This window comes from Prionailurus bengalensis, chromosome A2, assembly GCF_016509475.1.
Source record: "Prionailurus bengalensis isolate Pbe53 chromosome A2, Fcat_Pben_1.1_paternal_pri, whole genome shotgun sequence".
NCBI classification, from domain to species: domain Eukaryota; kingdom Metazoa; phylum Chordata; class Mammalia; order Carnivora; family Felidae; genus Prionailurus; species Prionailurus bengalensis.
The window spans coordinates 165,566,885-165,594,497 of record NC_057348.1 but is presented as its reverse complement, the minus strand read 5'-3'; the positions used below and the strand labels follow the sequence as shown (position 1 = coordinate 165,594,497).

The 27,613-nt window shown below is 48.0% G+C and overlaps 1 protein-coding gene across 5 annotated transcripts in view; it reads right to left on the bottom strand.

Moving 5' to 3' along the window:
- DPP6 (dipeptidyl peptidase like 6) overlaps positions 1-27,613 on the bottom strand; it is a 945,711-nt gene that overhangs the window by 140,938 nt on the left and 777,160 nt on the right. The window contains exons 8-9 of one of the 5 annotated variants that reach the window (XM_043590489.1): positions 21,148-21,154; positions 14,069-14,222 (exon numbers count right to left, since the gene is read on the bottom strand). The exons of the other annotated variants lie outside the window; for them this stretch is intronic. Of the exons in view, the coding sequence (XP_043446424.1) occupies positions 14,164-14,222; positions 21,148-21,154 (66 nt within the window). The 3' untranslated portion in view covers positions 14,069-14,163. Of the gene's footprint in view, positions 1-14,068; positions 14,223-21,147; positions 21,155-27,613 lie in introns of those variants that run through there. 5 annotated transcript variants of the gene reach the window in all.

Below are 27,613 nucleotides of genomic sequence, written 5' to 3'. Positions count from 1 at the left end.
TGGATAAAGAAGATGTGGTATATACATATACAATGGAATACTACTCAGAGATCGAGAAGAATGAAATCTCACCATTTGCAATAATGCAGATGGAACTAGAATGTATTATGCTAAGCGAAATAAGTCAGGCAGAGAAAGACAAATACCGTACGCTTTCACTCATATGTGGAATTTAAGAAACAAAAACAGATGAACACGGGAGAAGAGAAGGAAAAATAAAATAAGATAGAAACAGAGAGGGAGGCAACCCATAAGAGACTCTTAAATACAGAGAACAGACTGAGGGTTGCTGGAGGGAGGAGGGGGAGGGATGGGCTAGGTGGGTGATGGGCATTGAGGAGGGCACGTGTTGGGATGAGGCACGTGTGATACAGGACCACAGCTGATCTGTGCGGTGAACACAACTGTTTACCTGTGTGACCGCTTCGTATTTCCCAGTTAATTCATCAGCCTGAAATTCAGAGCGCCTGGTTCTGGCCCAGGCAGCTGTGGGACATGGCGAGAATCACTTAACTGCTCTGCCTTTGGATTTCCCCACCCGCAAAACCCAGATAACCCCACCGGCCGCACCTGCAGGAGATAATTTAGGGGAGAAAACCTTGAAGGTCATGAAGCCTGTTTAAAGGTAATGTATTATCAGTAGAACAAGCATCATCAGCCCAGCTGATCCTTCCTACGGACGACACCGCTCTGATAACAGGGTCTCTGCAGGTTCTTACACACCGTCCCGCAAAAATCAGGGACACACATTACATCCCACGTCCACTTGAGGAAATTAATACAGGATTTAATGCCACAGGGCAGAGTTCAGTGCCAGGAAAGAAAAAGTCTTGTAGATCATCTAGGCTACCCTTCTTACTGGAAAGTACTCACATTTTTCATCCTTTCAAAATGTCAACCCAAATCAAGACGAAACATCAGAAACCCCACCGTAATGACCCTCCCGTCAAGCAGCCTTCAAACATCAAGGAGAAGCTTCCTTTTCAAAGTCACCCACCCAGAAAAATCCCTCAGTGTCTTATCACCTGCAGAGGACACATTTAACCTGGAGAGTTCTGACGTGTTGTTTTTTCAGAGCTGAGGGAGAGGTCTCAAAATCAAACGATGCTCCTGTGCATTTGACAGACCTCATTCGGGGTCCACCGTGACGCTACTGACCTCCACGGGAACTAAAGAGTTTCACAGCTGACCAAACGGATGCGATGCTCCTAGCGGGTCCAGGAACACAGAGCAGCGGCCGTGAGTCTCTGAGGCTCCAGGGCCGCCGAGGGTGGCCTGGCTGGGCTTCCTGAAATTCCCGAGGCTGGGAAAGGGCAAAGCACCCAACATGGCCTGGGCAGTGGGCTCCTCAGAGGAAGACTGGCGTGGGGAAAGGAAGGGCGAGTGGAGGCTGGCCAGGTGGAGGAGGTGCAGAGCCTTGTGGGAGACAGAGGCATGTGGGGACGTCTGGTGATGCCCCCTAGCGGGAGGCTGGGGTAGCCGGTCAAGGCAGACAGTGTGGAGGATGCAGGGAAGGGGCAGGGAGAGCTAATGCAGGTCCTGCCGTCCACGTTAATGCCCACGTGCTTTCCTCTAAGAACAGGGAACCTGGAGGGCTCCGTGGTCACCGTGGTTTTCGGCTGCCCTGCGTGAGGGAGAAGATGGGCAACGTGCCTCCCACGACCACCCACTGCTGTGTAGGAGCAGGGGCGGCGAGTGGACAAGGGCCCCAGTGGGGTCGTCCAGCCGGGGGACAACGGCGGCTCGGGCTGGGTGTTGGCTGTGGGACCGTCGCGCTGCAGGCAAATCCCCAGGTGTGATGGTGCCTGGACACAGACGATGGGAGAGGCAGGGTGAGGGACACATGTGAGTGGACGCATGGTGGCACCCACTGGGGACCCCTGCGGCAGGTCGGGTGGGAAACCACGATCCCACCTTAGATGTGGGAAATGGACAGTCCATGTGGATGCGCACACTCACCAACGGTCTTCAGAGAGGCTTGTCTCAGGCTGCAGGTGATGTGAGTTGCACTTATACTTACCACGAAAACAGCTCGTCGACCCTGAACGACCTTGAGCCATTGTGGGACCGTGCTTCTTCTTTCCCCTTCCATCTTTCGTGGCACCACAGCCCATGCCTTAACCCTGTGTGGTCCGCGGGAGCCCCTGGACAGGGACACACCAGCCAGGGCATTCCCGGTCCCTGGTCCCGGTCGGGGAGGGGGTCCCTTAACACCTCGCCTCGCTGGCCAGCGGGAAATGTCAGGACGTCACCCACCAGAGGTATCAGTGCCAACTGCTCATCAAGCTGGCTTTCTTCAAAGGGTTCCGCATGGGAGGGCCACTTAAAAGCCACACAAAGGACCTCTAACAGGCTTTTAGGGCATGTGACAAACTGCTGGAGAGAGGGCCTCTGACCCTTCTCCAAGGGAGATGGCCCCCTGTGCTCCAGATGAGAATGCTCTCAGGTGTGCTGGTTGTAGCTGCTCTGTGGCAAATGCTGATCTCTCAACAAAAGGACAACTGTATTTACTGCCTCAGCCTTCAGAGAATACTCACTTCTGTTTTACATCTGGATGTCTTGGCTAACCACTCGGTGGCGATCTCCACTTTCCATTGGCCTAGACTGAAGCAGTTCCTCCCTATTCCCATGACTCTGGGGCTGTCTGTATTCCAAGGACTCTCCCCCCAGCCACAGTGATGCTCAGAGGTGGGTGCGTGTCCCACACAGTGACCAGCACTTTCCTGATGCAGTTTTGAGCCTCGTGGCTTCTTGCCTCTGGGTCCTGGTGTAGAAGGATACAGACCTGGAAGTCCTAGGGGCTATTTGTATTCCTGACCCCGCAGAAAGTATCTATTTATGGTAGGAGACAGTGAAAGAAACACCCAAAGGGAAACAGGCAGGAGGAGAGATGCAGAAGAAAAAGGGAAAGCAGGAAAGCAAGACAGGTAGAGGGAGAGACAGGTGCACACCCGAGGATTTGCTCCAGCACCTGGATACAGCTATGCCTGATGCCAATCCTGCCTCTCCTATCCTTGGCATGTAAGAGACTTTCTTCTTTGTTTACTCCAGTTTAACTTGGAATTCTGTTCCTTATAACTGAAAAATCCTAGGAATATATACACTTCTTTTGCTACAGGTACTCTGTTGGCACGGTCTGCCTCTCTCCCTCCTCTGCTAAGCCCTTCCTGTGTAGGCACTCTGGACAATGACAGGTCTTTGTCCTCCAGGAGCTCATGTCCGGTCCAGGCACATTCTCGCCCATGCTTAGGAAGATATATACAAAAGTACGTCAGACAACTAATGCCTCGTGTGTTGCACCAACTCTCAGCATTCTGGATTCTGGATGAGGTCTCATCCCTACAGTTTCCAAGGAATAGCTATGAGGCTTTTATTTTTTTCTGGCTCACTGAAGGCAGCATCTGATGCAATCCAGACATCCATAAACCTCGGAGGCTGGCAGTCACAGAGATAAGGGTAAATCAACAGAAGGGATGCTAGGAGGGTGGACGGTCTGGTGGGTAAAGCACTGACGTGGCCGTGAAAGACCACTTTTTAAAAAAAAATTTTTTTTTCACATTTATTTATTTTTGAGACAGAGAGAGACAGAGCATGAATGGGGGAGGGTCAGAGAGAGAGGGAGACACAGAATCTGAAACAGGCTCCAGGCTCTGAGCTGTCAGCACAGAGCCCAACATGGGGCTCGAACTCACGGACCGCGAGATCATGACCTGAGCTGAAGTCGGATGCTCAACCGACTGAGCCACCCAGGCGCCCCGAGACCACTTTTGAATCAACCTGCTTCAGCCCAAGCACAACCAACTCCTGAGGCTGGCAACACAATCCCTCCCTGGCTCTGTTCAGCCTCCAGAACTCTCAGCTTAGCTTGAGTCCGAATGCCCTGAAGTGTCTACTCTGCTTCATGTATGTCTCCTCTGCCCCGCACCCACCCCTCCCTCCCCAGGACGAAACTCTCCTTTTATGCTGAATCCCCACTAACTATAATCTCTAAGAACATGGAGACCTGATCTGTGGTTTTTTTTTTTTTCATGCCCACATCAGAACCTTGCAGATAGTTGGTGCTAAATATTCGTTGATTAGTAGAATCATACCAATGATTCTAAAAGTAATAACTACTATTTGTCGAGGGCTCACTAGGGTGCCAAGCATTGGCAGATGCTCTGTATATATTTATTTTTATTTCATACTCATACACGATTTGTTAGTCAAACATTGTCCTAAGCACTTTCAAATATTAATTTACTAAGTCCTCTGAGACAGGCATTATTCTGGATTATTTTTTCCTTTTCAGGGATAAGGAAAGCAGGACTCAGAAAGGTCACATCTGCTCAACATGGTGCATCTTGTCGGTTGGAAAGCCAGGGCTTGGGCAACGCAACTCTCACAGCCCATGATCTATGGCCTCTCCTCGTCCAGACACGACAGACAGAAAGAGAGTGAGCACACGCACGGTGGGGGAGGGGCAGAGAGAGAGGGAGACACAGGATCCAAAGCAGGCTCCAGGCTCTGAGCTGTCAGCACAGAGCCCGACGCGGGGCTTGAACCCACAAACCATGAGATCATGACATGACCAAGGGCAGACGGAGCCACCCAGGTGCCCCTTTCCCCTTTCTGGGCCTTTCTGCATGCAGTCCAAATACAAATGACCCCTGGAGGTCAGCAAGGAGAATCAGCTTCCAGGGAAACCTTACCCAGAGTTCTCTGGTTGGAACACCTGAGCCATACCAGGGGTGTGAACTATAGTGTGCTGGATGTGAGGGTATGTCGAAGCCACAGGCACCCTTCCTGGACACGCCAGCTCATCCCATCCAGACACATTCCCTCTGATGTTTCTGGACGACCCTGCTCGGAACTTACGCTTCTCCAAGGTGATGTGAAAAACAGCCAATCTTCTCTTCAGCATCAAGGGGCTCATTATCTAGTCTGTGGATTATTCAAGGTCTTTGAAGCTTCTATTTCCTCCTCCAGAGCTGCACACTGCTCATTAGCACCTCCCCAGAGGGCGGGCAGGGGAGTGAGAGAGAGTCTGGCTCAGCCTGGCACTTCTCACAAGACCGGGGTGGGGACAGGAGGTGGGGGGGGGGGGAGGACTCACACAAACACTGTCCTGCTGCCTGTACCCTCCACCCCAGATATCTCGTCTTCTAGTATTTACACAGTAATAGGCAATGAAAGATAAATGGAGCAGGACCAGGTAATTCACAAGAAAAGATAGCATGAGTATTCATTTATGGAAAACAATCAGTTTACTATGAAATACATGCAAATTCAATCAACTATGGATATAATTAAATATACGCAGACTTAAATAGCTATGCGACTGGATTATATTAGCAAAGATTTTTTTGAAATCATAGAATCACCAATATTTTTTTTAAATGATAAAACCTGATGTTGCCGGTGAACATACAGTAAGAAGGAGTGAGCACCACACGTAAGACAATTTGTAATTCTGTGGAGGCCCTCGGTAAAGGGTTCATATTTTCTGACTCAGTGATTCCACATCAGGAACAGTTCAGGCCCAAAGGTATTCTATGCCATCAATTCTAATATGGAATATTATAAAGACTCTAGATGCCCAACAAGAGATTGGTTACTTAAATTTCTATAAATCCATTCAATGAAATATTATATAACTATTAAAATTATGTGTACAGGCATTTAATTGCACAAAAGGCTAATTGCATTGTAATAAGCAAAAAGGGTAGGTTCTAAAGCTACTTAAAATTGTAGCTCTTTATGGCTGATGGAGCCACCCAGGCGCCTCAGATTTCCCTGTCTTATGTGTATACACACATCTGCACACAAGCCATCACACGCACGTACACATATAACTATTCCAGTGTCACCGGACAGAGTGTTTCAGGAGAGTCTCGTTTTTGCTCATAAGTCAGAACCTTCCAGGGCCTTCTAGATTCATAGGAGCCACGTGACTGTGACAAGTGACAGGGAGCTCTATGCCTGGAGCTGGGGAGGAGGGGTGGCCAGGAGAGGCTCTCGTTATCTGATGTCACACATCGGGTTCTCACACCTATGGACAGACTTCTCTTGAGGGCAGACGTGGTGGGAACCTTGCCCACTGGACCCCAGTGCTGTGCCTGGTTCAGAAGGGGCCCCCCAAGTCAGTCGCACGTGTCTCCCACAGCCCGGGAGGCTGGCTCGGCTGAATGAGGACATCTTTGAGCTCAGCAGGGAGCGTGTGATGAAATATTTTAATATGCAGTCGACCTTCTGCTGTGAGCTTGGTAATTAGCACTTCTGAAAAATCAGTGCACTCCAAAATTTTAGCAAAATGAAAATGTTAATTAAGAAAGCAAAATTTCAAACTCCTTATCATATCAGGAGACATCCCAGCTGCATGATACGGCTCGGTGTTCTGCAGACGGGGCTGAGGGGAGGCTTCACAGAACCACGTCAGTGGAGGTCCTCCTTCACGACATGCCAGCCCTCCCGCCACCTTCCTGAGAGCCAGCGCAGCGCTTCCGGCGATATCATGGCTTCACCACGACGCACATTAAACCTGGAGGCTAGGGCGCCTGGGTGGCTCAGTTGGTTGAGCATCCGACTTTGGCTTGGGTCATGATTTTGCAGTTCGCAGGTTTGAGACCCACATCGGGCTTTGTGCTGATAGTGTGGAACCTGCTTCAGAGTCTCTGTCTGCCCCACCCCACTTGTTCTTTCTTTCGCTCTCTCTCTCTCTCCCCTGAAAATAAATATGCATTAAAAATCCCTGGAGGCTATTACCTTCTAAAACCTCCTTTGCGAGGAGCCAAGTGACCCCCCTTCAATCCTTAAAGCCCTCCTGGGGGGTAGAATGCACTTGTCAGTAGAAAAATACAGAGTGGCTGGGGAGCCTGGGTGGTTCAGTCGGTGAAGCGTCCGACTTCGGCTCAGGTCATGATCTCATGGTTCAGGAGTTCGAGCCCTGCGTCGGGCTCTGTGCTGACAGCTCACAGCCTGGAGCCTGCTTCCGATTCTGTGTCTCCCTCTCTCTCTGACCCTCTCCCACCCCTGCCCGTGCTGTCTCTGTCTCTCAATAATAAATAAACATTAAAAAAAAAAAAAAGAAAGAGTGTAACCACCAGTCCCCAAATAAAAGTATGGCGAGGAGAAAAGGACAGTGAGCACATGTGCTTCCAACACCCTGAACCTTTAATTAATGCCGTGAGACTCGGCTGCTACCCCTGAAGTCATAAGTGATGACAGGGAAACCCAAGTCCTCAAAGCCCTGGAGAATGACCCCTATACATCTTGGTGCCTCTTGACCCCAAACGTTTATGAGATGATTTCCTCCTAAACAGCAGGTGGAGTTTTACACACACGAGGAGAGGACCTAAAAGGAAGGGGTGCTCACACACAACGGGGGGATGCCATGGTGACTCCCGAACACGCACGGACTCGAACACGTAGCCATGTTTACTGAGTGCCTACTGTGTACTGAGGGGGTCACCGCGGTGTGATTTAATTACATGCATTTCCTCAGATTCTCCCAATGATTATGCAAAGTAGGTATCTTCATCACCCTCGTTTTATGGATGAGGATATTGACTCAGAAGGTTCAAGGTCAAAAAAAGCTAATGGGGTCGTCTGGCTCCAAAGTCTATGTTTTTTTCATTTTGTAATTTTCTCACTGTTTGAGCAAAACTTATTATATCTTTGGCCCAGATTCAAGATTCTATTGGATTTTTCCTTCCACATCAGTGGCCAAGGAAGGGAACAAACATTTACTACATCGACTGGGGTTGCCCATGAGTTATTTTAGTGACCTTTACAGCACTCTTTCAAGGTCTTTCTACCCTGTTTACAGATGCAGAAACCAAGGCTCAGAGAGGTCACAGACATCATTCAGCTCCGTAAGCAGCAGGGCTGGGTTTTGGTCCGGCTCAGGCTGGTGACCCTGGGTCTTTCCGCTGCGGGGATGCTTCCCAGAAGCTGGATAACCACCAAGCACCTTGATGAGTTTTTGCCATTTGGGGGTATCACTGGTTCTATAATTTATTTTTTCCAATCGATTCCCTCTTTCCGTAAACAAGTTTCACTTTTTAAAAAAATGTTTATTTATTTATTTTTGAGAGAGAGGTAGAGAGCAAGCGGGTGAGGGGCAGAGAGAGAGGGAGAGAGAGAATCCCAAGCACGCTCCGAGCTGTCAGCGTGGAGCCCAACGTGGGGCTTGAACTCACAAACCGCGAGATCAGGACCTGAGCTGAAATCAAGAGTTGGACACTCAACTGGCTGAGCCACCCAAGCGCCCAAACAAGTTTCATTTTTAAGGGAAATTCTGTATCACTGGTTCCACGGAACGCCAATATGGTTAGTAGTGAAGACGTGACGGGCATAAAATAAACAGCAAAAAAGCAAAAATTACTACAAGTTCTGTCCAGGATTACTTAACGTTCTGGACCTGAGGCTTGCACTCTCTTTGTTAAAAAGGGAGATTAGCAGGTACTAATGCTGTCAAAGACCGCCCCCCGCCTCCCGACTGTAAGGCAAAGTCTGAAGACATATGAAAACGGACTAATTTGTTGCTATGTGCTGTCTTCCCTGACACCCTCGTGTAGCCCCCACAGTCACATCCCAGACCATCCACTGAATGCGCCATCACATCAGGGGGCTCTGTCTGGGTAGCGGGGGCAGAAACAGTCTTAGGAAAGTGTCAGACTTGCACCCAACACTTTCAAGGTGCTTGTCACAGGGGATCCTAAGGAAGCAATCATTTCTGCCTCACAGTTCATTAGATTTTGAAACAAAGACCTGAAAAGTATTCTGGGTCTTACTGGCTTTGCCAATCTGCTTAGTGTAAATGACGCAGGGGGGTAGAGCCCCTGGAAACGGTTGTGGCAGCAGGCGGCCCCCAGGCAGTGGCTTGCCTGGTATACAGAAGGTGCTCAATGCTGCTCAACAAATCTGGCGTATGGCCCTTACCATGAAGGAGAAGAGATCAGAGCTAGTGAAACCAGGAGTTTTCTGTCTGGGACTCTTTCCCTTTTCATGTATGAGAACACAGCCAAGATGATGTCAGCCCCTCGGGGACTGTCTGTAGGGGGTAAGCAGGGCAGCCCAGGAGGAGGGTCAGGCTGTGTTCCGGTCCACCTGTGGTGGGGGAGGACCAGGCTTGGCTTGGGGAGGGGGGCACTTCCCTGCTGCCCACGGGCTGCCACAGCTCCATACGGGCACACGGAGCTCAACTGAGTTGTGAGGTCACCGTGGCACCACGGACACCATTGTCCTTCTTTCCCACCATGACGAAAACAGTCACTGAGAGTCAGAGGGGGAACTGTGATGTCTATAAGCCGAGTCGTGGGTGGATTCCCCCAGGACAGGAGCAACTTTTCTAAAACATTTCTTTCAGTTCACTGTGGTTCTTTTTATAGACTTAGCATCTGTGCTGTTCCTAACGGAAGGCTAATGTTCCTAATGGCACCTCAACAAATCTCACTGATGGTCCCTCCTGGGAGGAAAACTCTAGGTGGGTGTTTCTCAAATAGAGTGGGATGAACCGAGGAGTCAGAGGACACATGCTCTTTTCAAGAACTTTTAAGTTTCATGTGTTTGTTTTGGGGCAAATCTTAATAAAATTAATATGAAACATTCTAGATCACCTGGATGCCCATCTGTGTCCTATCATTGAATTTAGTCCCTGAGTTTATGTTTATGAGAACATTGCCGCCAAGTGGAACCACTTGGCTATTGTGGGCCAGTGAGGAAAGAATCCAAGTGAATTTGGTTATGTAAATAAATGATACATTCCCGCCAGGCAATGTGACAATAATTTCAGGCTGCGTTGTTCCAAAGACAATTTCTCAGCAAGTCAAATAAAGAAAAATCATGAGAAATTGAGTCCTCAGATGATAACACAGGCATGAGAAATAGAAGGCCTTGCCCGGGGAGAGTCAGGGCTATAGTCAGGTTATAGTCAGCTGCCACATGGTTTCAACACCAGCCCCCAAAACCAATATTATTGCTTGTGATTGGTTGGTTGTGTGGATTTATTGGTGTCAATTAATAAATTATATTTGGCTTTTAAGTTATATGAGTTTATACCCAGTTTTGTGTTTGCCCCTATTTAAGTGATTTACGTCAAATTCAATAATGTAATTTATCATATTAGGACGTCAATTGTATTGATAAATACAGATGCAAAAATTCTAAAAAATAGTAGTTTTTTTATGTTTATTTATTATTGAGAGACAGAGCACACGTCGGGGAGGGGCAGAGAGAGAAGGAGATACAGAATCTGAAGTAGGCTCCAGGCTCCGAGCTGTCAGCACAGAACCTGACAGGGGGCTCGAACTCACAAACTGCGAGATCATGACCTGAGCCAAAGTCGGACTCTTAACCAACTGAGCCACCCAGGTGCCCCTAAAAAATAGTAGTTTTAAAAATGCAGCAAAATATATATGTCTACCAGAAAATCCATCATCACCAATTGGGCTTATCCTAGTAATGTCAGATTGCTTTTCTACGGATCAATACAACATACCCACTGATGGATAAAGGGACAAAACCACATGATCATCTCAATATATGCAGAAAACACACTGATTTCAAAATCCATTCCAGTCAAGAAAAATAAAACACAAACCGCAATATCAAGGGCAAAAACAACAAGAAAAGAACAAAACTTCAGAGCAATCTAGAAATAGAAAGGACCTTCTTTAAACTGACTCAGGGCACCCACCAAATAAGCCTGCATCAACTTCATGAAAAACAGGGAAAACCTGAGAGCACTGGACATAAGATGCAGATTGAGTCCCCATAATTACGGTTCTACTCCACCTAGCACTGGTGTCCCAGAGAGCACAGTACTCACGACAGGAAACAGAAGCAGAGGGCAGGTGGAAGGAACAAGCAGGGGCACCTGGGCGGTTCAGTTGGTTGAGCATCTATCTGGCTCTTGATTTCAGCTCAGGTCATTATCTCATGGTCTGTGGTGAGATCGAGCCCCAAGTCAGGCTCTGGGCTGACCGCATGGAGCCTGTCTGGGATTTTCTCTCTCCTTCTCCCTCCCCGCCTCCCCCTGCCTCTTCTCTCTCTCCCAAAATAAATAAATGAATATTTAAAACAAAAAAAAGACAGAGGAACAAGTAAATTGGTGGTCATGTGGAGACGATACAATTGTCCACATCCACAGTCTGAAAGCAACCATAGATAAATGATAGATGAGCCATAGATAAAGAAACCATACACACAAAATCAACGTAAGAAGTGAACTGCGATTCTATTCACCAGCAAATATAAATTAGAAAAGTTACATGTGAGGGGCGCCTGGGGGGCTCAGTCGGCTGAGCGGCTGACTTCAGCTCAGGTCATGATCTCACAGTTCGTGAGTTTCAAGCCCCACGTTGGGCTCTCTGCTGTTGGTGCAGAGCCCGCTTCACATCTTCTGTCCCCCCACTCTCTCTCTGCCCCTCGTGTGCACTCTCTCTTTCAAAAATAATATGAACATTAAAAAAAAAGAAAACTTACATTTGAAAAAATGAGACATAAGATAGTTCCAAAAAAATATCCAATACATAGGGATAAATCGAAGCCAAATGTTTAGAAGTAATTTATGGAACAAAAACCTTAAAACTTTAGTGAAAGACATTTTTTTTTGAAAAAGTAAAAACAGTGGCAACTATAACATGTATTGGAAAATTCAGTAGCTGGAGTTCATAAATTCCCCCTCAGCTGTCCAACTAATCTTCCAAAAGTGTTTTTGAAAGAACAGAACAAACTTATTTTAAACTCCGTGTACAGACACACACACACTTGCACAGAAAGTGCCCAAAATAGCCAAGACACTTCTCAAGAACGTGGTCGGGGGACTAGGTACACCAATGCCCGTCTAGTACAACTGACATACTAATAACTGTTGTACAATAGATGCATCATCATACCTATTATAAAGCTACACTGACAGAAGGCCGGATGGAACACAACAGAGGGTCTGAAAACACACACACACACACACACACACACACACAGCTGATAAATGGCAGAGGCATCCCTGAAGATCAGTAAGGAAGGGAAGAGTTTTTCAGTAAATGGTTCTGGGGAAACTGGTTATTCCTATGGAAAAGTGATTCGTACCTATGTTTCACACACGACCCAAAATCAACTTCAAGCGGATGAAAGGTGTAGTTGTGAAGACGAAATTACGAACGTGTCAGGAGAGAATGTAGGAGAATATCTTCAGGTCCTCAAGGATGGGGAAGAATTTCTTTTAAAAGATATAAGAAAGGCAAGCCGTAAGTGAATAAATTTGATTTTGTTGAAATTACTATCTTTTCCTGCCAAAGAATATCAAAGCGAGGGTGAAAGACAAGCTATAAAATGAGGGAAAATACTGGCAATAATAAAATGGACACTTAGAATTCAAAATATGTACAGGAACTGTGCACGACAATAAGAAAGGGCAAAGAGCCCAAAAGAATAACAGGGGAAAGGCGCACATAGACGTCTTACGAAAGAGGTTAACATGAATGGTAAATGCACATAGGAGAGACATTAGCCTTGCTAGACATCAAATATATGCAAATAGAAACCCACAGAAACTTTGACAAGTGTGTGTAACTGTACACAGCCATACTGAAAATGAATTTAAACACTTGCTAGAAATCAGCTGCCTATCCACAGACGGGAAACTGGATAAAGGCGTTGGGATACATGAAATCGGCTGCCTATCCACAGACGGGAAACTGGATAAAGGCGTTGGGATATATATGTAGAATGAAAAAGACTCAGTGAGAGCCCATGTATCAATATCCACAGATAACACAAACAATATTGGGCGCAAAACTCAAGCAACAGGAATATAAACAGCATATGGTAACAGTTATGTTGAGTTAAAACATAAGCAATATGCTAGAGATTCATAAATATGCAGCGAAATGCTGTTTGAAAAGCAGCAGGGCAACATAAAGAAAATTCAGTCCTGGTTCATTTGGCAGGAGTGGGGGACACCAAAGGGGGACTCAGTGTCTTGTTTCATGTTGAATGGAAGGTACGAGTGTTCACTTTACTATTCTTTGTATTTCATGTGTATTTTTTCAACGTTTATTTATTTTTTGGGACAGAGAGAGACAGAGCATGAACAGGGGAGGGGCAGAGAGAGAGGGAGACACAGAATCGGAAACAGGCTCCAGGCTCTGAGCCATCAGCCCAGAGCCCGACGCGGGGCTCGAACTCCCGGACCGCGAGATCGTGACCTGGCTGAAGTCGGACGCTTAACCGACTGTGCCACCAGGCGCCCCTTCATGTGTATTTTTTAAAAAAAATTTTTAATGTTTATTTTTGAGAGAGAGAGAGAGACAGAGACAGAGCACAAGCACGGAAGGGGCAGAGAGAGAGGGAGACACAGAATCTGAAACAGGTTCCAGGCTCTGAACTGTCAGCACAGAGCCCTACACAGGGCTTGAACCCATGAACTGCAGGATCATGACCTGAGCCAAAGTCAGATGCTTAACCGACTGAGCCACCCAGGAGTCCCTGTATTCTTTTTCTTTAAATGTTTATTTATTTTATTTTTGAGAGAGAGAGAGAGAGAGAGAGAGAGAGAGAGAGAGAGAGAGAGAGAGGCAGAGAGAGGGGAGATAGAGATCCCAAGCAGGCTCCACGCTGTCAGCACAGAGCCCAAAGTGAGGCTCAAACTCATGAACTGTGAGATCATAACCTGAGCCAAGATCAAGAGTTGTATGCTTAACTGACTGAGACACCCAGGTGCCTCTCATGTGTATTCTTAATAAACTATTTCATGAACACATAAAAGTGCATTTAAAACAAAAAAATAGTTAAATGTAGAAAACTAATAAAAAATGTTGTCACCCCCTGGGGAAGGGGACACACACAGTTTCCTCTATGCTCTTCTAAAAGAGCTGTGTGCACCACTCAAATGTGAGTTATGTCATGTTGGACTAAGGATCTGGTCTCTCTTGGGAGGAATATTTTCTTCTAATTGGGGTTTAGCGTCTGCTCTGGGGTTCTGAAGGCTCATTTGTGGAACCTGCAGAGATTTTGGATGGAAATATCACAGTTGAGCCAATGTTTCGTTTCCCTTTAGGATGGTTGTGGGGGGGGGGAATAAGGGTGTTGGATTCATTACAGGAGAGGCTGTGTCAGGAGACGGTCGGCTTCTACATATTGCAGGGAAGGTTCTTATGGGTGTCCTGAATACAAATGTCCTCATTCACAGTAATAATAATACTTTGTATCTGCAGGGCATTTAAAGGATTTTTCAAAGACTTTTCACAGACATGAACTCATTTGCTCTTGACCTAAGTCATCTTGGCTTTTCAACTGAGGACACTGAGCCCGGACGTAGAGTTTGGCACAAAAAAGGAGCAGGGGCTACAGAACTCGGGGGTCAGTTCTGACACCATCACTCACACGTGACCTTGGGCAAATGATGCACATTATCTGAACTTATGTTTTCTCACTGCTGAATGGAGACAGGCTGGACAAAAGAGACCATATGTGCAAAATGCCTGGCCTGGTGACTTGTGTGCGTTGGAAGCCCTGGAGAAACGGTGGCTTTATTCTTAGTTCCTATGTCCCAGTGGACACAGCCACAGGGTGACAACCTTCCATTTAAAACCCAGCGCTTCTGTTACTTCAGGCTGTCATTTCAGTATACTTCAGTGCTTAAAGGTCTGATTAGGCAAGATCAGACAAAAATGATTAATATTGTGTAAAACATCTGTCCACGTGGGCAATGACTCCTCACCCAGAGTTAGAAGGAAAAGAAAACAGAACAGTTCGGAGACGTCTGGATCTTAACTTTGCACTGACTCGAGTGGCCAGGACCACAGCGAATGGCAAAGCAGTTAGTAACCCCCTGTAAGTGCTGTCGACCCAACGGGGTCCAGCTGCCTCGTGGAAGGGACAGTTTCACTGGAAATGGCTGGCAACGTTAATGTGACACACGCCTTTGTTACAGGCGTGGTGGTTAAAAACAGACTCTCACAGGTTCTCTGTTTTGCCACGAAGTTGAAATGTGACCATGAGGTCTCAAAGTTTACGGAAGAGGCCATCTGGTGTCCTCCTGAGTGCCAGCATCTGAACCCATGAGGTTCATGTCTGGCTGCACACGAGAAGCACCTGGAGCTTTTGTGGATCCCAGTGCCCGAGTCCCAACCCGGCGTAAATGCACCAGCATCTGTGGGCACGGGGCCAAGTCTTATAAAGTCAGTGCAGCAGAGCTGAGAACTGTTAGTGTCAACAATCCTCTGTACTATAACCCTTTCGCTTCCCTAAACGTCTACCAGGCTGTTGAACCCTTGGCCAATAAAGTTTCAGGGTTATCGGAAGAAAGGAGTTACAGACTGCCATGTCATTGGGAAATTACAAATAGGCTGGCACATGTCTTTATGACACAGCTGCGTGACAGGCTGGCTCTGTCCTGTCACTGATGTCCAGCCCAGATATGATTCAATGGGGATACGGGGACATGGCCGACACTGCGTGTGTGAACTAACGAGATGTGCCATGGAGAGGCTCTGTGGTGCTTTGTCAGTCTAGAACAGATAGTGTAAATTTCCGTGACTCACTAATTTGTTTTTTTGGTATTCTGTACTTTCTTGGAGGGATATTTTTGGAGTCAGCCAACCTTATAAAGCAAAACACAGGAAATTGGAAAGACAGAATTCACTAAACGACCATGAACCTTGTCCTGGGGTGATCAGATTTACAGGAAATAGCAAGTCGTGACTTCAGGGGCCAGTTCAATCATTCAAGTTCCATTAAAGAATCACATTTTAAAATTTTAAATTAAAAAAATTTAATTAAAAATTAAAAAAAAACATAGGAGCTTGTATAGGCTATGGAGAAAATAAGTTTAACTGCAAAAAATAGATGTATATGCAATTGTAAGTTCTTTGAAAATCTGGAAGTTTACCAGGATGTGGCAGAGTCTGAGCTCGAACGTGATGTCATGAGCAACTTGGGAGGTCGAAAAGGTTCAGAGTTAAGGGAGGCACGCCACAAGCTGGCAGGCCCGGCTAACTTCTACAACAGGGTGAAAACACAGACAGAAACATGACCAATGGGCCTGGGGAGGATGCTTGTGCTGGGAAAGCTAAGTGATCTGCACCTTGGTAAATAACATGTGTGAACTGATGAGTCCCTCATCCAGCCTCTGAATGGTTACGCGATGCTCACTCATGGTCAAGTCTACTCCACAGGGCTGAGGACACACCAGTGACAGGGAGGAGGTTCGAAGGAGCTTATGGTCTGCTGGGGAAGAAATAAGTGACCAGGACCTAACTGCACGGGGTGAGACTTGATGACAGTGAAGACGGCACAGGCAGGACATAAGCAGAGGGTCTCTAGCACGGGCTTGGCTGCAGGGTGAGGGTTTGGGAAAACACAGGTGTGAGCTGGGATCTGAAAGGCAATGTGTCTTTAACCAGGCAAAGGAGGTTGGCCAAGGGGTCTACTAAGAGCGTGTTCCCAGGAAAGCAGTCAAATTACAGGAAACTGGAGTACACGGTGGCTGTGTTCAGCTGGCGGCATGGAGGCTGACGGGGAGACGGCAGAGAACGCACCCAGGAAGGGCCAAGGTGTTTGGGCTTTCTCCCTAAAGGCAGCACACCAGTGGAAGGGAAACATGGTCACTCAGCTGCAGAAATGGAGAACATTCTGGAGCAGGGGTAGATTTGGAGGGAGACAGCGTTGTAGAATCCAGGGGTGAGGCGATGGCAGGGATGGAGAAGCTATCACGACAGCTGTCAAAAAAGCAGGACAGCAGAACGCACAGGACTGTGGATGGGTCAAGACAGGGCAGAGGAAGGAGGGGGGATCACAGGACTGTGGATGGGTCAAGACAGGGCAGAGGAAGGAGTGGGGGGTCACAGGACTGTGGATGGGTCAAGACAGGGCAGAGGAAGGAGTGGGGGGTCACAGGACTGTGGATGAGTCAAGATAGGGCAGAGGAAGGAGTGGGGGGTCACAGGACTGTGGATGAGTCAAGACAGGGCAGAGGAAGGAGTGGGGGGTCACAGGACTGTGGATGAGTCAAGATAGGGCAGAGGAAGGAGTGGGGGGTCACAGGACTGTGGATGAGTCAAGATAGGGCAGAGGAAGGAGTGGGGGGGTCACAGGACTGTGGATGAGTCAAGATAGGGCAGAGGAAGGAGTGGGGGGGTCACAGGACTGTGGATGGGTCAAGACAGGGCAAAGGAAGGAGTGGGGGGGTCACAGGACTGTGGATGAGTCAAGACAGGGCAGAGGAAGGAGTGGGGGGGGTCACAGGACTGTGGATGGGTCAAGACAGGGCAGAGGAAGGAGTGGGGGGGTCACAGGACTGTGGATGAGTCAAGACAGGGCAGAGGAAGAGTGGGGGGTCACAGGACTGTGGATGAGTCAAGACAGGGCAGAGGAAGGAGTGGGGGGGTCACAGGACTGTGGATGGGTCAAGACAGGGTAAAGGAAGGAGTGGGGGGGTCACAGGACTGCGGATGGGTCAAGACAGGGCAAAGGAAGGAGGGGGGGGTCACAGGACTGTGGATGGGTCAAGACAGGGCAAAGGAAGGAGGGGGGTCACAGGACTGTGGATGAGTCAAGGCAGGGCAGAGGAAGGAGGGGGGGTCACAGGACTGTGGATGGGTCAAGACAGGGCAAAGGAAGGAGGGGGGTCACAGGACTGTGGATGAGTCAAGACAGGGCAGAGGAAGGAGTGGGGGGTCACAGGACTGTGGATGAGTCAAGACAGGGCAGAGGAAGGAGTGGGGGGGTCACAGGACTGTGGATGGGTCAAGACAGGGCAGAGGAAGGAGTGGGGGCGTCACAGGACTGTGGATGAGTCAAGACAGGGCAGAGGAAGGAGTGGGGGGGGTCACAGGACTGTGGATGAGTCAAGACAGGGCAGAGGAAGGAGTGGGGGGTCACAGGACTGTGGATGAGTCAAGACAGGGCAGAGGAAGAGTGGGGGGGTCACAGGACTGTGGATGAGTCAAGACAGGGCAGAGGAAGGAGTGGGGGGGTCACAGGACTGTGGATGGGTCAAGACAGGGCAAAGGAAGGAGGGGGGGTCACAGGACTGTGGATGAGTCAAGATAGGGCAGAGGAAGGAAGGGGGGGTCACAGGACTGTGGATGGGTCAAGACAGGGCAGAGGAAGGAGTGGGGGGGGTCACAGGACTGTGGATGGGCAAGACAGGGCAAAGGAAGGAGGGGGGGGTCACAGGACTGTGGATGGGTCAAGACAGGGCAGAGGAAGGGGGGGGGTCACAGGACTGTGAATGGGTCAAGACAGGGCAGAGGAAGGAGTGGGGGGTCACAGGACTGTGGATGATTCAAGACAGGGCAGAGGAAGGAGTGGGGGGGGTCACAGGACTGTGGATGGGTCAAGACAGGGCAGAGGAAGGAGTGGGGGGGGTCACAGGACTGTGGATGGGTCAAGACAGGGCAAAGGAAGGAAGGGGGGGGTCACAGGACTGTGGATGGGTCAAGACAGGCCAGAGGCAGGCTGGGGGCGGGGGTCAAGAGCGCAGGGTTCTGATTTGGGCAACAGAAGGGACGGGGATGCCACCTGCTGAGTAACATGTATCACTTCACGACACAGAGGTTTGGCAGAAACCCAGGTGAAGCCAGGTGACAAAGTAGGAGAGCCCAGGGGCAGCCGTGGAGTGTGGAGTTAATGCCGGTGTGGTGCCTATGGGAACAGACCCAGTGCAGACCTGTGCTCCAGGCACAAAGCCTAGGTGGCAACGTCCTATCGAAGTTCTGGGCTGGTCCCGGCTCATCCCCATGTGTAATTTACACTCATAAAATCAGGCCCAAGCAAGGAAATGAAAACGTAGTTCCAGCTGTTAATAGCCATCGAAGCCATTACAGTAAAAACCAAAAGCATTCAGATAAATGAGTAGGTTTCCAACTTGAACAACAGCTAGAAAAATCAATTCGCTAATTTGCTATGTGCTCTTTATAAGTATAAGTAGTTGAGCTACGGTTAAGCCATGCTACACATAAAAATAAACACATCCAAAATAAATAAATCGGGATCTGTTTTTTTTTTAACTGACTCGTTGCTTATCTATGCTCACTTGTACCATTGTTCTTTTTAGAATGTGATTTAAGTTTACACTGAAATCACTGTTTTTTGTTTTGTAAGGCAAATTTAAAGGTGAACTATCATGAGTCGACCCAGGATCCCCAGGAGTTACACAACTAACATAAATGCCTCGTGGACTGAACACAACCAGCTCAAAGAATGGAAAGACACCGGTGTCAGCAAAGGTTTCTTAAAGAAGCGAGGTACTGTGACTTTCCAGTGTTTGTAATTGATTTGTAATAATCCATGAAGTCTAACAAAATGTCATCAAGGAGGAGTCCCGTGAAGTCTGTTTTGAAGAAAGGGCAGAAGGAGTTATTTGCAAATAACTGACTTAGATGTTGCTAAGATGTCTCCAAAGTTCTCGGAAGCAAGAACTAAGTGAGCTAAGTCTTACCTGTGCTGGTCCCTAAGTATCTCCGCATCATTCACCAATCCAGATACGACTGGCGGAGAAGTGAGGAACAAGTCTGATGGTTTGCTCTGATATTAAACAGAACGAAATCACTTTTGGTGCCTTGGTGGGGTAAGCACAGAGAGTATTTAATCCTCTGAAATTCCCGAGGAAAGCCAGCAGCTTCCACCCCTTTGGTCAGAAAGTTCAGTTCAGCCTGTTCTTGACACATTTTAATAGTGAGAACCCACATCTCAGTTTGGAGATGATTCATAGTATAACAAACAGAGGGGAAAAAAAAGTCTGACTCTAAAATCTAGAATTCTTGCCATGGTATTGCTTATCATCTGAACTGCTGAGCTGATTAAGCATCAGACAAGTTGTTACATCTTAAAATGTTGAGGTTATGACACCAGGTTTTTCCAATTTCCATGAACTTGGGATCCATGCCCATAAATCTGACATTTAATTTTACTTTCCCTTCTGGATATCATCCATTTAACGAGTATTTGTTGAAAACCTGTATTCTGCTAGCTAGGGAGCTATGGGCTATGCAAGAGTGAAATGCAATGAAAAACATTCTTTGTCCTTGATCAGCTTACATTTGATCTGGGAGATAAAGTTATTCAAAATCGAAATGACTGGATAATAAAACAAAGTGGCCCGTGAGGAACTGTTATTATCTGTGGCACTGACGATGTTACAGCCTTTTAGAAGAAGGAGAAGTCATGGTTATTCTCAACGGCCAAAGACATGGGGCCATTCCTTTGATATTTTCCAATTGCGAAATATTTTAGGAATCATGAGAAAGAGGTGTTCCTTTCGCTCACATGGGAGAAGTCCATGAGAGGGTCTAAAAAAGCCCATTACGGACACTAAGGAGAAGTTTTAGCAGCACAAATGGTACAGATCACCTCTTAAGCTACTGGAATTATCTCCAAATGGCCAGAGCCTGCTCTCTCCACCCAATGGGGGATGTCTGCCTGGGGCTGCAAATGTGAACCCGGCTGCCACCCTGGCACCCCCATCGAAGGTCAAAAAAGGTTATTTTAATTTATAACTGCCTTGTTACATTATCTAAGGAACCAATCATTAAAGGCACTCTTTCTTAATGCAGTGTTCCAGTCCTGCTTTTAAACTCTATTTGATAGATTACCCTGAAATTCTCTAACCTAATATTCCCAAGGTTGATGTGGGCACCCTTTTAAATTAGATTTTTTTGTAAGAACAACACACTGTTTCCAGCACAACTGCATCGGGGAAGCTCTGATCAGGAAGAAAACACAGTTTATGCTCACAGACCATCATGTACAACCAGGTCAGGTCTGGCTTTCAACCCCAAATCTGTCTTTTTCTTAATTGCTTGGGCTGACACATGGGATCTGGAAAATAACCTCTCAAGGGTTTGCAGCGGAGCCAGGAGAAAGGACACATTTGCATAGCACTTTGAAACTAACACAGTTAAAGGCACTGTCCCCCCACCCAGGACTGACTTCCTCACGTCCGTCCCAGCAGAGAGCACTGTGTTCTACCCCGTGGGATTGTCGGAGCACATGTCTACTGAGCGGGATTCGTGAACCTCAGATTTGACGATGGGCTTTCTTTTTTCCCCCATTTCTAATGCATATATAATGTTGTGTCCGGGAAACCTTTAGAAGTGGGTGAAATGTGCATAGTTCGGCCAGACCAAAATAAGCATCTTTCCTCATATGCAAAACATATACCAAATATCTTATGTTTAGTCCTAATGCTAATTAATAGATGATACAGTTCCCATGTTCATATGCAACCCACCTGCCACTTTTTAACGCTTGTGGTTGCAGACGAGTTCATCCCGCCAATGTGCCATGCTTTAGCAGATCACTCTCCTATGAACACTTAGGATATGTATAGCCTTTAACAATTATTATTACAGGGGTGCATGGCTGCCTCAGTTAAGCATCTGACTTTTGATTTCGGCTCAGGTCATGATTGCACCGTTTGTGGTTCAAGCCCTGAGTCAGGTTCTGTGTTGACAGTGTGGAGCCTGCTTGGGATCCTCTCTCTCCCTCTCCCCCGCTTGCTGTCTCTGTGTCTCTCTCAAAATAAATAAACTTAAAAACCATTACAGATAACAGTGTTTTGGATGCATTTGTGACTATTGCTTCTGGCTTCTCTTTAGAAGGGACTTCTTTGCTAACGTGGGGACATGTTTTGTGACTCTTACTACATATTTTTGTATTGTGTCAAGAATGAATTTGCTCTTATGCCCCTACCCTGTGTTCATACAGCAGGACAAAAAATTTAAAAACTCCACAGTTTACTATTTACATTGTTGCCCTCACTTCCTTTAAAAGCCCACAGTTATAAGCTGCTTTTGTGTTTGGAAATCCCCGTGTTTTCCGAGAGCCTGTTGGTGGAAGTAAAAAGCACCCACCACCACCTCCTAATTCCCCTCATTCCTTAAATTAAAAAAAAAAAATGTGCTTATTTATTTATTTTGAGAGGGAGAGACAGAGAGAGCTAGCAGGGGAGGGGCAAAGAGACAGGGAGAGAGAATCTCAAGCAGGCTCCCACACTGTCAGTGCAGAGCCTGATGTGGGGCTTGAACTCACAAACCGTGACATCATGACCTGAGCCAAAGATGGACGCTTAACAGATTGAGCCAGTCAGATGCCCCCTTTTTAAAAAAATGTTTTTTAAGAAATTCGCCTCATTCTTTACCTATGACTGTCAGGCAGTTCCGCCATGTTGCCCCATCCACTCGGGTTAAGTGACAAAAACGTGGCTTATTTACTAGAGTGCACATTAAGTGAGGGAGTCCCACAGGGCCACCAAGTGAGAGTGCATTGCGTTAAACTTGAAGGGTACCCTTGGCGAGCTAGTAAATCACTCACTGAACTGGCTCCATCCATTACTTGAGGATACATAAGGCAATTTCCATCCCGGTGATATTAATTTCTTGGCTACTGTCATGGGCTTCAGTGCCCATGATGAATGTTTTTACAATGAATACCAAATTAACCCAAACTGATTAGAGGCTTTTATAAGTTATTAATGGGATGTCACTTCAGTCTGGTCCTCTCCATGTCTACGACATTTCATTAAATAATTTCCTCTTGCTGGAAAGATCCATCTTTCTCCCCTCATTGGACTTGTCAACGTTGATAAAACTCTGCTTTGCCCCCTTAGTGACTCAGAAGCGGGTAAGCAACATGCCCTTGGGCAGACAGCTCACCCGTTTCTGCTCAGGTGGCTGCCTGATCAGGGTCAGGAGAGAGAGTCACCATCCAGCTCGAGGTCCTGGGGTCACGGCAGGGTACCTGGGACAGGGAAACAGGAGGTCCTCAGGCCTTCCCCCACCATTACTGAGTTATAACGGACACGTCACACTGTGTTAAGTTTAAGGTGATGTCATGTACTTCTCTATTGGAAGATTACTGCCTCTCTCCTGTCACATAATTACCTGACACAAGTCAGGCAGAGAAAGACAAATACTGTATGATCTCACTCACTGTGGAATCTACAAAGTCTGAACTCACAGAAACCAGGAATAGAACGGTGGTCACCAGGCACTGGGGGGTGGGGGGAGGGGAGATGACAGATGCTGGTCTCAGGGTACAAATTTCCCATTACAAGATGACTAAGTTCTGGGGATCCAACGTCCAGGTTTCTTATAGGAACATATTCCCTCCTTTTGAGGGATCATTTCTGGGGTGACATCGGAGCAGGGGAATTGCCGTCACCTTTAATGGCCTTTTCTAAGGAGACGGACAGTTGCCAACCTGCCAGGAGGTACAGGCTTAGAGGGACAGGGGCTGATGGGAAGCTTTCTGAACAGCATCCTTCACCACCTGCAAGCTGGAGAAGAGCCAAAGAAGAGCCTGAGCCCTCTGGGCGCCCACCCACACACCCGTGTTATCTCCCTGCGTTACCTGTAGCCTCGTTCACCTTTGGACACATACCAAACACTCATTTGATGACATTCCTGTTTTTTTTCTTATTCTCTACATTTTGGTTAAGCCAAGTAATAATCCTAATAGCAGCAGCACAACAATCCATCACTTACTGAGTATTTTCATTATATGAGGTTCTACACCATGTACTTCTAATAAATTAACCGAATCCGTACAGTGACCTCTACAAGATACACATTATTATCTCCAGTTTACAGATGAGGAAACTGAGGCTTGGAGAGATTAAGTGCCTTAAGATCACACCTTGGGCAAGTGCCAGAACCCAGACCTGAAAGTGGCCTCCTGACTCTACAGGTTTTGTTTTTAACAGCCTTAAAAAATAGGAGGGCCTGGGTGACTCAGTCGGTTGAACATCTGACTTCAGCTCAGGTCATGGTCTCACGGTTCGTGGGTTTGAGTCCCGCATCAAGCTCTGTGCTGACAGCTCAGAGCCTGGAGCCTGCTTGGGATTCTGTGTCTCCCTCTCTCTCTGTCCCACCTCGACACACGCTCTATCTCTCTCTGTTTCTCAAAAGTGAATACATGTCAAAAAAATTAAAAAAACAAAAACAGGGGCGCCTGGGTGGCTCAGTCGGTTGAGCGGCTGACTTCGGCTCAGGTCATGATCTCAGGTCCGTGAGTTCGAGCCCCGCATTGGGCTCTGTGCTGACAGTTCGGAGCCCGGAGCCTGCTTTGGATTCTGTGTCTCCCCCTCTCTCTACCTTTCCCCTGCTTGTTCTCTCTCTCTCTCAAAAATAAATAAACTTAAAAAAAATAGAACTGGGTGGCTCCATTGGTGATTTTGGCTCAGGTCACGATCTCACAGTTTGTGGGTTCGAGCCCTGCGTCAGGCTCTTTGCTGACAGCTCAGCCTGGAACCTGCTTCAGATTCTGTGTCTCCCTCTCTCTCTGCACCTCCCCCACTCATGCTCACTTGCTATCTTTCTCTCTCTCAAAATAAATAAATACACATTAAAAAAAGAGAGCAAACTAAAGGTTCTTCTCCTTCTAAGGCTCTAAATGAAGACCTTTAGATTCTGAGACGGAACAGGCAGTTGTAATGTTACAATGAGGTTTTCAGATAAGGGCTTGTCGTTCAGGGTTGGGTTGTCCCTGGGTTCCTGCCGTCTTGCTCCCGGCGTGGTAGCAGGTGTCCTGGCTGCACCTGCCCATCCCTGGGTGAGGGCGGGGCCTTGCGGTGACTGCCACCCACTCGTCCTTCCGTCTGCACTTGGCTACCTCACGGAGAGCAGGGTCCCTGCATGGATGCCAGTGTGTCTGCAGATGCCCACACCCGCACGGAGTGAATTCTCAGGTCTATTACCTGTCTGCTCTTTATTCCCTTTAACAGAGCATTTTGGTGTTTCAAGAACAATCTCTCCATCTGGTATCTCATGTTGAACTACTGACATTTTGGTGGCGTGAATTTTTACAACGCTAATCGCTATTTTTAAAAAAAATTTTAAACATTTATTTATTATTGAGAGACAGAGACAGACAGAGCATGAACATGGGAGGGGCAGAGAGACAGGGAGACACAGAACCCAAGGCAGGCTCCAGGCTCTGAGCTGTCAGCACAGAGCCCGACGCGGGGCTTGAACTCACAGACCGCGAGATCATGACCTGAGCGGAAGTTGGACGTTTTACTGACTGAGCCACCCAGGCGCCCCATCTAATGGGCTATTTTTAAAGGTTCTTTTCCTTTACAGGAGAAACCTAAGTGCTCTGCAGTGGCCGAGGGTGAGCACAAAAACCCTTCAGCTCTAATTCTTCCGGATTGTCCACTGACTCCCAGAGGCATGGCTTGTTTTCTATGAGTCCACAGGGAGCACGAGGCGATGCTAGTGACCCCGGGAAGTGAGACCCTCGCTCTCTTTTGCTGTTGACATGTTAGAAAGAACCCTCGGTAAAATGGTGCGCTAAAAAAAAACAGTGCGCCCAGAGGACTCAGAAGAAGCTGATTTGTAGAGCTTGGCTTCTTTAGAACAGACTCAGTCATTTGACCGTGGCAGTTGTTAAGTCACAGACCTAAGGACGCGTGCCTCTAACCACTAAGGGGGAGGATGGTCCAGGGCTCCTGCAAAGGTGCTCACAACAGGCAGCTCAGAGGACACGGGTGGAAAAGGTTGCATGGGGGAGGGCTGCTGGGACCCTGGAAGGAAAGTCTGACGGAAGGTGGGGCTTGAGAATCCACAATGAAAGCGGGGGCCTGGTTGGTCCCCCCAAGGAGGCCCAGGCTTCAGTCTCGGCTGAGACTGTGGCCGGGAGCAGAACTGCTCTGCAGGAAGAACACCAAGCGGCCAGGGAATGACGGCATGTCCTCACCGTCAGGAGGGCTTTGCTGCAGCGGGCATCACTGCACCAAGACTGGGGCCCAAGAGTCCTGGCTGGAAACTCGGCCAGCACCCACGCAGGGATGCGGGGCAGTCACGCGTCCTGCCATGGACAGGACACGGAGATGCAGCGGGGCGGGCAGGGCAGCACGGAACAGGTGCAGGTGCCGATGGCTAGTAACCGCGGTGATGGGTGCCTTGTCCACGAGGTGGAGACAGCTGTGCCTCGCTTCTGCATCTCCGGCATTTAGTGAAACTCCAGCGTCTAGAGCACAGGAAGTGTTCAGTGGGAATTTACTAAACCGTGAACAAATGTGTGAGCGAATGATGGTCAAAACTGTGTGTGCACAAAGGACTGGCCTTCAGGTCCCTCACCGGTCGCTGGCTGACCAACCACAGCAACCGCCGGTCACCCCCGTCAACCGGAGAGCTCTCGGGGCCGGAAGAATGTTCCAGAGTCCAGTCTGCCCTGCGACCTCGTCAGGAGAGCTGCTATCTGAGCCATTTACAAAGAAGCCACTGAAGCAGATTCCTCGAGTCTCCTTGGGGAGTCATTCTGTCCATGACTTTCCCCGGAGAAGTATCCTAGGGTCTATCAAGCCATGTAATCAAGGCAATTTTTCACACAGTGTAGCTGAAGTCCCCCCATCTGGGTAAACATAGTTAATTTTATTCCCTCATTTCCAGGAAGACACAGAGCAGTCTCTCACTGTCATCCACACCACAGCCTTGCGTGCCTCGGGAGACTACGACGGAGTCGGCTTCCTGTTCGACGCGGGAGAGCGGAGCCTGTGAGCATCCCTCCGTTTTCTTCTGCTGGACTGTCACCTGTATGCCGGGACCGCTCCGGTGGCAGTTCTGGCAGGTTCCCCGGCCGGCTACCCTATCTGCTCGTCATTTGTCAGGTGCTGAAGCCACCTCAGTGTTAAAGAACTCCCAAGAGGCTTATTAGACTCCCCTTTCAAAGCTGTCCATTTGTCACCATCATGGTAGCAGGCCAACCGAACAGGAGACCATTTTCGTCTCTGATCATCCAAGTAGGCCAGCAAAGATGCCAGCCTCCAATCCTTACTGTTGTCTAATGCCGTGCAATCACATTTGTAGAACTTTCCACGGCACTTGGCTCCAAAGGGAAACATGCAACAATTCTCCAAAGTACCCTATGCATGCGCGCTAACCCGCTAAGACAGGCCGAGGGGGCCTGAGCTCCAGGAGCGTGCTAGAGACGCACAGGAGGCCCCCGCTTCTGACTCTTGATTTCAACTCAGGTCATGACCTCACGGCTTGTGAGTTCGAACCCCACGTCAGGCCCTGCGCTGACAGTGCAGAGCCTGCTTGGGATTCTCTCTCCTTCTCTCTTTGGCCCTCCCCTGCTTGTGTGCTCTTTCTCTCTCTCTCAAGATAGATAAATAAACAAACATTAAAACGATGTCCTTGCAGAGATTATGTATTAGAATATGCAAGGCTATGTTCAGACGGACAAAGAGTCATATTGAAGGTTAGCAGAGACAGGACTTCACATGAACAGACACACACGTAAGGGGGAGGGCTTCACCAAAGATCAAAGAAGAGAAACTCAGAGAAGCACTCCATGTAGGCCAAAGTTTATCTGCAGGGGATAAAGTACGGGGAAAACTTTAGAAATCACGTGTTTTCAATGTGAATGGCTATGTCCACTGACCACATTAAGATGGAGGGGAAGACACTTCCTCAACCCTTTACATATATTTTCTCCCTTAATCTCATTTAATCTAGCCAAATCCATTTTCCTATTTTTAGGCTCAGCAGGCTCCTCTAACAATGGGCCCATCAGGCAGTACTTATTACCTAAGATGTGAGCGGAAGGTCCGACAAAAGTTACCCTAGGAGGCAAGAGTCAGTAACTGGAGGCCGTGTGGAGGCATGAGAGAACGCTGTTAGCC